The sequence below is a fragment of the Paramacrobiotus metropolitanus genome, unplaced genomic scaffold, assembly GCF_019649055.1.
Source record: "Paramacrobiotus metropolitanus isolate TYO unplaced genomic scaffold, Prichtersi_v1.0 Parri_scaffold0000129, whole genome shotgun sequence".
NCBI classification, from domain to species: Eukaryota; Metazoa; Tardigrada; class Eutardigrada; order Parachela; family Macrobiotidae; genus Paramacrobiotus; species Paramacrobiotus metropolitanus.
Window position 1 is genome coordinate 226321 of NW_026570349.1, and position 10660 is coordinate 236980.

A 10660-nucleotide genomic window follows, 5' to 3' on the forward strand; every position below is an offset into this window, starting at 1 on the left:
GTAATGAATATGGATCACCGGCTTTTCCGGATATTTTGCTGGTAACATTCGGAGAATTCATGACCATTTTTAATAGAAAATTAAAATGACGAGCTTTTGTGGGTTTTGTTCGGTGAAGTCAGAAATTATGCGAGCACTGTCCAAGCGATCGTTGTAAATAAAACCCACGGAAAATTTAACCAAAAGCGATGCAGACTTGAGTTCACGTCTCGCCACTGATGATATCAATCTTATTTTAATCTTTGTAATTATACTAATCAGCCATGGAGAATACCTATTCGAGTTTACGGCTAATACGGAGCATCCTTATTTTACGGAAAAACAGTTCACGGAACGCTTTTTCAACCCTCAAGATGACCTTCTGGTCAACTAATTGGGCGTACTATCAACTGTAATTGCATGTTATTAGAAATTCCAAAGATGCGAAATCCCATCTGCCTGCGTACAGTCCTATAATATAGTTGTTGTCTCAGGGCGCGATTTCATAAATTAATGCCTACTTGTACTGTATTTTCACAAGTTCAAAGAACGTTCCAGGGGCCGGGGCGCGCGAACGGTTTGTCGGCCCCTTTGAGATCAAAGTAACCGACGGTCCGGTCACGCTGGCCACGCCCCCACCCTGTCCCTAAAACTTGCGAAAATACAATACGTGCATGTTCTTACGGCGTATCTTCAGGATGGTAACGCAGTAGCACTAATAATCCTAAAATAAAAAAAAATATTACGAGGATAATAATTATCGATTGGTGAACTTTATAATAATTATTACATTTGTTCGGTACTCTCGTACACATACAGCAACTTTACACTGTAAAGTTGCTGTAAGTGTACGAGTGTACTGAATATGTATTAATTATTATGTAGTAATAACAAATGTAATAATGTAATAGTTATTATTATGAGGTAGCTGCAGCTACCTCTTGATTATCATATTTTCAAAGCTTTAAAATAAGGCTAGATAGAGAAATTTACGTAATTATTCCAGATAGAGAAATTTGAGTAATTACTCTTAGTACAAGAAAAAGAGGATGACGCTCTTATATGAATGTTCAACACACCCGGTGGTTTCCATGTTTTCAATTGGCTAATCAAACGGCAGTGCTAGTTTCGTTTCGGAGACGTCAAGAAGCGATGTAACTTATTGCATGCAGTAGCTACTTATGGTTAGTGCGTTGATTAATTGTTTCATTTCACTACAATTTACTGGCTTTTAGTGTCGGAAAGCCGATCGAGCAAACTACTGGCAAGTTCGGCAGCGATGTTAACCGGAAGCGGCTAGGTTTTGGACAAGTGTGCAGAATACGGACGGCATCACGCGCTGCGATGTATCCTTAGCAGCCACCAGAAAGTGCTTCCACATTTTCTTCTTGCCCAGAGCTGTCGGGTAATAACGGCTAGCCCAACCTTGTACAGGCTACCCAAACCGGCTCCCGTTGCAGTAGTCATTGTACATTAATTTTTATTCATCAACATCGCTTTCGCTGGAACACAAATGCGCGAGTATGCTTGGCTTAAATGTGACTATTCAGATGTAAATTACAAAAGCCCGAATATTGCATATTATTATTGTACAGACCGCAATATACAATACTGCAGTGCATACTGAACAGTGGACATGTATATGTTACGTAACTTTTTGTGAATGCAGTTTTAACCTGTACCGGTTCCGGCTGTGATTTGTCCTCCGGGTATCTTGTCCGATTAAATCATGATGGCAAAAAGATGCATGGGATTTTAATATTGCATCGGTGATTGCAATCTGAACGTACAAAGTCTCTTCTACCGTGCCCGCAAATTTAATCAGAAATAGTGCAGTAGTAATAATTGCCTTATCTAACGTAGTGTAAAAATGTTCGACGTTCCAGTAATAATACTACATTTCGTCTGCCCGTTCTTGTTTATTCGATCTGGAAATGCCAACATTCGGGCCCTCAGTCAAATAGTCGATGTACCGCACACTACACCCCCTCCCGAGACGAACAACGGTAAGACTGGCTGTTTTGCTGCACATTTTGCTATGTATAAATCGTTTTTAAGATAGGGCCGTTTTCGTACAATTTACAGTGGTAAATAAAATCCCTGGAACGACGACGAAGTTTTGCAATGCCACTGGAAAGATAACCAAGCCAGTGGTCGTTGATAACTGGGACGTAGAAACAACCCACAACATTTCTACTTCCAGCTCCCTCACCCTTAATTATACTATAAATGATGCGGGGATTGAAGATGATTCAGAGTGGTTAGGTTACTATTCGTATCCAGCCGTCGGAGGCGTGCGATTTTACATGAACATCACGGAGAAGGCGGATTTCTATTTGAATTCTTTGATGAAGACTAGAAGGGGCCTACAAATACCGGATTTTGTCGGCGTACACCAGGTCGCTTTGCAGCCATACAACGCTTCCGTCAAACAACTAGAAGATGCGCTATCGGCGGCATGGTCGAAAAATCTCGGTAGTCGGTGTCATCTTTGTTTACCCGAGAGGCGCAAAATCTTTAAGATACAGCGACAGTTCTTTTACAGATGGCACTAGTTCGACATGGAACCCGGTGCAGATCATTTTTATTGACAACGGCACAGTACTAAGCACCTTAGACGGGTACGTTCACAATCCGAATTCAGTTCATAACCAGTCTTCAGCAAAAAGTCATAATTTCTGATGTACGAATATAAATCTCATGTTCGCGAGCTAGTTATTACTATATTGTAATTCTTTAGACACACTGAATAGTTCGCTTACGGCATAGTTTGTATTAAAACTGGCAAAATTTATTTGCCTCTGTCATTTTAAGATGCACCCTTAGATTCTTGTAGATCACCTCTTGTGCAAGTCGTTTATGTCCTGCCCGTTCGTTCAAAAATTGGCGACGTGAACACACGGATTTACTCGGACGACACTGCACTGAATCAGTTGTCTCAAGCTGATCAGGATCCTCCATCCGTTGAGGATCTCCAGGAGAACCTTCAAAAAATTGGAGTGTCGATAGCCAGTGGTGCAGTCGTGTACGGCTACGCCCGGTTTACGGGCTACCTGAGGCCGGCAGACCAGAGCCATGTAGCCGACATGGCCCCCATGTACAGGGAATTACTGGAAATAGCTACGGAAGAAGCAGTCAGGCGAGGTTGTGGCAGCCCGGATAGCGGTGATTTGGATATTCAGTTTGGCACCACTAACCCGTGGATTATGACGTCGCGAGCTAATGGTTCCTTTTCGTAGTAAGCAGTTCATTAAATACGTACGAAATTGTACAGGAAACTTTTGGTGCACTGAGTGCAGCGCATCAAATCAGATTCGAGGCTTCGATCACTAATAAGTAATAACTAATACTTATTTTAAGGTTTAATGGTTTAACGTCTTATTTTGACTCCGATTTTTGTAGTTCCACGTTAACGGTAATCCCGTCTGCGGTGCTGGTGCACAAAACCATCTATTTAGGCGAGATGCCGTATCTTCCGTTCCATCACAAGTATGGAACGCAGTTTTTTGAAGTACGTGACGATGATGCCAGTGTGTTACAAGCATATGATGACCGTAAAATCCGTAATCCACATCGATTTCTTTCAATTGCCATCCCAAAGCTGATGCTGATAGGTTGTAAATTATTTAAAAGAATTAAAATGCATCTAAGCTCCTACAATACTGAGTTACTTCATTCTTCTATTTGATGTCCGAAAAAATCGGAGTATCTCATCTAGAATTAGAAGTCCAGTATTACATGCGAATTTCCATGGTTTATTATTGCGCTTTTTTAGTCGCAATCAGTGGGTCCTTCATTTATCAATGGAACCTTGCCATGGCCGGTTGACAAAACTTATTCATTTCGAATGTATGTCAACATGCCGCAGTCTAACCAGAACAACCCATTAAACATACAGTTGTTACCGCGGCTGGAGGAGCAGATGACTGAACGGCTACAGAAATCGTTGGATGGTAACGGTACCCAATAGAACACCAGTATGAAAAAACGATTACGGGATATGGGAATCTGTGTAGATGCTTCACTTAAGGTTGCCATTACTCTTTGGAATCCGGAGCTGGTTGGAAACGCTATCAACTTCTTCGTGTCGGTTTATGTTCCCGACGGGTTTACCATTGTCACCGCTGACCCCAGTTTAACATACGCAGAAGCCATTTACGACAAACTGCAGGGCCTTACCGTGGAAGTGCCGGTGCCAAGCCTAAATATCAATTTAACGTACATATTGCAAAAATATCCTTTTGGGGAGGTCAAAGAAACTATGACAGAAAGTCAAGTGGAGCAGTGGTATCAGTCTGCCAAACAAAGCATCATAAAGGGATGTACAGCAGGACGTAATCCTTTTGAACTGTGTCCCGTAAACGAGACGTTCACCTTGTACGTACAGTCTCTGTCCAAACAGCGAGCATCTGGCCCGTACGAATTCAGACCTGCTGCTACGTTTGTGGTAAATTGAATTTTGAAGCATTATACCAATTAAGAAGCAGCTTAAATTTAAACTTAGTTATACCCGGGTGGCTGCAGAATTCTTCGCTAGTCCTTCATGCCGTGGAGCAAGCATTTGCCCAAGCGAACCCGATAACGACTGATGATATTACACTGACGATTACATTAACGGGACGCGAGGAACTGAAGACTGTTGAATGGTACGCTGACCTAATTGCTTCACTTTTCACATACGCTAGCAGACCAACTTGTCGACGTAACAGTCGCATCGTCATTTCATTTTATCAAAGCAGTTGTGGTTTAATTTACAACCTATCAGATAATCATGGTAAACTGCAAACACGTTTTTTTCCAACGGCAATATGCGCTGCGGATAGCACAACAAAATCTCTACAATTTTCGTAGGAATGATGCGACCAAGTTCGTCTTCGCTGCTACTTATCCAGGAATGGAGAGTCATAAGTATTGGACTTTATGGAGATATCCAGCGGTCGAAATTCTCAATAAATTTCTGAACGAGACTGCAACGGCTCGATTAACTACTTCTTGGACGTTCAAGGCGCACTAATGAAGGGGTTCTACAGTTTCCATCTACCAGAAAAAGCGTAAAGCTGTTTCTCTACCTCTAGTACTGATCCATGTAGCGAATTCACGATATCAAACCTACCGATATAAAGAGTCTGATATAGGTTACGGAATGAGTGATTTATATTCATTCATTCAATGGATCGGAGAAACTTTAATATACTTGTACAAGCAAAATGCCATTTTCACTTAAACTCAAAAGATCAGCTAGCTAGAACAAATAAAACAACTCTTCCAGCTCTTTTGAACAAGCAACAGTACCCAAAACAGATGCCGCATTTCCGCGCTGAATCTCGACACTTATACGCTGCCACAAAACTCAGTGGCACGCGCTTCTCCTGGTTGCTCTTTGATGCGCCGACCGACTTCACTGATGAACTGGCGGGTACTGGTGCCGCAGCTACCCATCGTTTCCAAAGCTACCGGTTCAAAGAAATATCGGTCAGTGAGTTCCAAATAGAGGTTCCTCTTTCGTTCTTCCGCGTCATCCGCTGCTGAACCCGCTGCCACCGATGATCCAGCTATGTACGACATCGCGAATGTGTCACATACCGTCACATCCCATATCAATGGAAGACCGTTCTTCCAAGGAAAGAGTGATAAGCCATCCGGCCGCTTTCCATCTAATCTGCTCAATCCAGGAGGCTCTAAAATTGTCGGGACTTTCGCTGACCCAAGACTGCGTTGTATTACGCTATTCAAACTCGCATGTCGCCTGAATCTCCCTTGACATTCATTCAATCATTCATATATCAAGAGCAAACAACCCGGTTAACGGGACTATACGATGGAGGACGACGATTCATTTATGCCTCGGTCATACTTCGTGTTCTAACGAAAATTTTAGAACTTTTTGCTTAGCACAAGATCTAACAAATTTGTTGTAAATATTAAGTGTTTAAATTTTTTTTTTGATAAAACTGTTTGCAAAAGTATGCTTAGGACAGTTTTATCGGTGTGCTGGTCATACTGCTAAAATTGTTCTAAATTCTAATAGAGACTCCACCCGTTTGACCCAAAAATGTGAAAACCAAAATCAGACCAGCTTCACTTCAGAGTACCAAAAACTTCAAAAAATTAAAAGAATTCGAATTTGGGCTTTTGTATGTTTGAAAAGTTTTTACCGATATTACGCGATGCAGCTTCCGCTTTTCCGAAAGAAACAAGCGTTACTGTCTCTTATCCTTTGTGCCGCCGTAATAATATCTCGTCGCTATGCTCGGAAAACACACCATGAAAAATATATTCGGGATATCAACTGCAGCCGTCACACGGACGGAGAATTGTATACGCTTGTGCAAGATCTGCGGAAAAAAGACCCCGAACGACATTTCAACTACTTCCGTATGACCCAGCCGTTGTTTGACATGTTGTTAAACAATTTACGGATGGCTCTACAGCATGCACCGACGCACCGGATACCAGTAGTTCCAGCTGAGCGGCTGTCACGTTCCACAAAGCAGGATTACTCTCCATGGCTTCAATAAAACGAGCCTCGTCCTTCTGCTCCCATTTTTGCTCATTTTGTGCAATTTATGCACGGTCAAATTATTGCAATTTTTGGTTGATTATTAAGAGTTGGTCGGGCTTTTAAGTGACAGCGACGAAAGTCGTATAAAAAATTTTCAAATATGTTCACAGAACATATGACCTATGTGTTTTTGACAGTTCGACGCACTTTTTTTACGTGCATTTAAATGATATCCGCATTATTAAGACCTACAATGGGCATACGGTGTTGTGACCAGGATCCAGTTCCGGTCCTGACCGCTACCATTGGTTAAACGTACTAAAACATCTTAAGAAGTTCAACTTTTATTCGACACCAGTCAGCTTACAGATCAGATGGGCCAGCACAGGTTTACACTACTTAAAATGATCAGAATTTAAACATTGAAAAAACATCCAAAATCGTTAGTCCCATTAGTGATCTTGGGGCGTGCAATCAGTGTACCCAAAACCGCAGCTGCATTTCCTCTGACTACTGCAAGGCTTAAACGCTGCCTTAAAAAGGCCGTAGATCGTGGTTCTCCGGTAATTTCGCGGATCTTACGGCCGGCGAAACGGATGAGCTCAGCAAAAGATACTCCAAACGTACCGAACGTTTCCACCGCCAGAGGGTAGAAAAAATATCCCAGTTCTTCGACGAAAGCATATTTGTTGCGCTTATAGTTTTCAGCCAACTGGGCTACGCTTCCGGCTTTTCTTGAACTGGCACTGACGTGGGACATGGCCACAGTGTCCCAGCACGTCGCATCCCACACAACCGCCCTTCCATCGCGCACGGGAATCAAAGTCATGCCATCCGGCCGCTTGCCCTCTGTATCTGAAAGGCCAGTTGGTTCAGACTGACAGGGATATCCGGCAATCTCAAGCCCGCGTTTGACTTCGTTGTTTAGTTCAACGTGCCGCGACCATCTCCCCTTACTGCTTGAACACGACAACCCGTGATGGCCATTAGGTTCCACAATGCTTCCGCAGTTCACGCATTGGTGTTCCTCTACCACAGGGAGTCCGAAACGAAGCGCCACGCCAGTTCGGATCTCATCGTCCCGCAGAAATGTGTGCAGGTTCGGTGCTGGAAGAGCGTTCAGCCATGCGCCCGAGTCGCGGTGTAATGCAGCGAGCAGCACTGCTTTTTCCGTTTCGCCCGTGGCTGCTGCTTTCTATGTAGATACAACAACGTCTATTGTCGGCCGGTCCCATGCATACTGAAACTTCCTGCTTTCTTGAGGCGGAGGTTCACAATCTGTCCATTCCTTCCACTGACGTACAACAGGATCCAGAAGTGCTACCGTCGCAGGCTGATAGATTTCCGAAACCAAGGTTACCACCGAATGCGCCGATGCCAAAAAGGCAGGGAAAACAAGCGAATTTGTGGTCCGTAGTCCCAGTCCACCGTCTCTTACCGGAAGCGTCATTTGGCTCCATTGGATGTCATTTACACGGATGTTCAATATAGATTGTATGCCCGCTCGTACACATCCGTCCATTGTTTCCAACAACTGCATGTGGTCGTAACATCTCCCAGTGCGAAAACCGTACAGCAGTTTAGGAATAAACAAACAATGTTTCAGCAAGTACAGGCTGAAATGAGCAGGGATATCTTTCAGCCTTCGAACGAAGTTGTTTAGCTGGGTGGTTTTTTCCTGCAGGAACGATTCACATGCAGCTGGTGTTAATGGCGCACCCAAGAGGACCAAGTTTTCCTCTTTCGCGATTGACATGTCCGGCCAAACGTCAAGCACTTGTTGGACAGCGTGTAAACGGTCCGCCATGAAGCGTCCCACGCTGAAAACTTCGCATTTATCTAGATTAAGCTCCAATCCCATCTTGAAACCACGGGTGATTATTGTTCGTATAGCCGCAATCACTTTATCAGCGCGCCCAGCCATCGTGACATCGTTCAAGAAACCCACCGCAATGTCACAGTCCAGGTTATCGAAGAGGGGTAGTGTTCCAAGGCTGTAGCCGGCGGGGCCATAAGGATCACCTTGTTGTACACCGCTCTCCGATGACAGCTGATGGGGGCCGCATGACAAATGAGATGAATAACGATATGACTGCCATATGTACCTGTAATAGGCGGGAAATTTATTGCGTACAGCAGAGAGCAGAATGTCTCGACGGAGCGTGTTAAAAGCATTGCGAAAATCCAATTTGACCACAACTCGAGCCTCCGTGTGGGACGCTTCGACGTAGGTGCGAACAGCGTGCACAGCCGCTTCGGCTCCCCCTTTTATCCCGAATCCCAGTTGTGATGGGCTAAACATGGCAGCTGCGTCATCGGCGCAACGAAAACTAGCAATTTTCGAAAACAGACGACGTAATGTTTCCCCAACAGCAATTGGCCTTATTCCGCCGTCTTTTTTTAAAAGTGGAATTAAATTGGCTCCAAAAAAATAAGGCCGCACATCTTCTGGTAGATTCTTTCTGAATACCATGGTAGCCAGGTCTGTCAGAGCTAAACACAGGTCGCTCTGTGTGTCGCTCTTGCGTACAAGGAGGTCCTTCAGATGCTGAGGACGAAGGCCAAAAACACCTCCAGCGGAACCAGATGGGAAGCTGAAAACTGCAGCCATCAGCTCAGCTGGAGTGACTGCGGGCGCCGTAATACTGTCATCAGGGTCCGCAGGAAACTGGCAGTCGTCAGGTGCTGGGGGATGTTTGTCGCGCAAAGATTCAAAGAAGATATAGCGCTAGTTTAGCGTCAGCTCCGAATCGGTCCGGTTTTCGACCGGTCCGCGGTTCGGCTTGTAATCGGTTCGGTTTTCAGCCGGTTTTGGACCGGACTGGAGCCGATTGTCCCCTTTCTTTGGTTTATTTTTCCCCACCCTCTTTTATTTATTCATGACATTTTATTTTATGGTATTTACAAGTGAAAATATAAATTATCAGGACCATTGGAGGCAGGACAGTTGTGCTTCTTACATAAATGATCCCAACGGGGATCAGAGAGAGGCTCAAAATCTCTAAGTTTACAGTTGCAGTAATAACACTGAACACAGTCTTGTGTGCCAAAATGAAAAAATCCATCTCCAGCTAGTTCCATGGGTGAGGGTTTCAGATGTGGCCATCCTTTGAACGATTCCAAACGTGATCCTAAGGTACCATAGTTGCCGAAATCATCTATTTCGCGATTGGTTAGGGTGTTGCTGGCGTGTTCGGCAAGTTTGTCGGCGAGCGTAATACTGTTCTTGTATCCATCACACAGTTGGAGCCATGCCTGCGGTATACTTTTGAGACCGTGCCAAGCTCCGGCAATAGCACCCGCCAAGGTTGCAATTCCGTCAGTGCATCCACCAACCCGTACTGTAAGCGCCATGGTCGCTTCAAAAGCATTTTCAGGCGCCATACTGGTTCCTTTTAGTACGCAGTAAATAGCCATAGGTACAGCTTCTAGTCCCGCGGAATCATTACCAAGGGCTTTCACCACAATATTTGTTTCTTGAGACAGCAGCGTTTTCAAATGTACTAGTTTTGGTTGATACAGCTGAAGGTTAATGCCTGAGTCACACAGCGTGATGAGCATGTCCAGAAACTGTTCTGGAGTAAAGTAGGGGTATTGCAGGGCTACGGCAATAGCGTAGGCTTGAAGTTCACATGCTCCGTAAGCTTCCATTGCGGGATGTGTGTGAGTTCGGCAACGCTACGTACGTTCCGGATCATCAGCTCTGTCTGATATCTAAAGTATAGTGGGTACGCTGAAATCCACGCAGCTGGGCCGTATCCTTTGAGGAACGTTTTCGGTACAATGTTTTTCGGTAATGTGTCAAAGGTGTTGTAATTGCTCCACTTTCAGTGATGTATTATATCCTTAAGCTTCCCGAAAGCCGAACGTATGACGGGATGAGCGCTGTAATAAGCTTCAACGCACGCTCGAGCGGCAGACACTGCATCATAACCCCCATCATCCAGCAATGCATTACCCAGCGCGTTTGTTAAGACAGTCTTCTCACGATAAGAGCGGTAGTCTCGTGTATCAACAAACAACTGCGCAACCTTGTGAACAATACCATGATACGCCTTCAAGGGAACGCATAAGCATTCCCCCAGCAAACCCCCAACTAAGCAACCACGAAATTGGTCCTTCTCCATTTTCTTTTGCGAATGATAGATTTTTCAGTGCAACTCGAGTTTTAATATTCTA

At 44.4% G+C, this 10660-nt stretch overlaps 1 protein-coding gene across 2 annotated transcripts; it reads left to right on the top strand.

Moving 5' to 3' along the window:
* Window positions 1–1653: 1653 nt before the first annotated feature.
* On the top strand, window positions 1654–5207 carry LOC129598780 (uncharacterized). 2 transcript variants are annotated; one of them, XM_055496835.1, is made up of 9 exons: window positions 1654–1985; window positions 2065–2454; window positions 2525–2600; window positions 2816–3217; window positions 3382–3490; window positions 3755–3938; window positions 3996–4426; window positions 4504–4625; window positions 4831–5207. In XM_055496835.1, exons 1-9 carry the CDS (start codon window positions 1850–1852, stop codon window positions 4991–4993), a joined length of 2013 nt encoding a protein of 670 aa, XP_055352810.1. In that variant the 5' UTR covers window positions 1654–1849; the 3' UTR covers window positions 4994–5207. The 2 variants fall into 2 exon arrangements, with proteins under 2 accessions (XP_055352810.1, XP_055352811.1); XM_055496836.1 differs by having other exon boundaries at window positions 3755–3932; window positions 4831–5204.
* Window positions 5208–10660: the final 5453 nt, after the last annotated feature.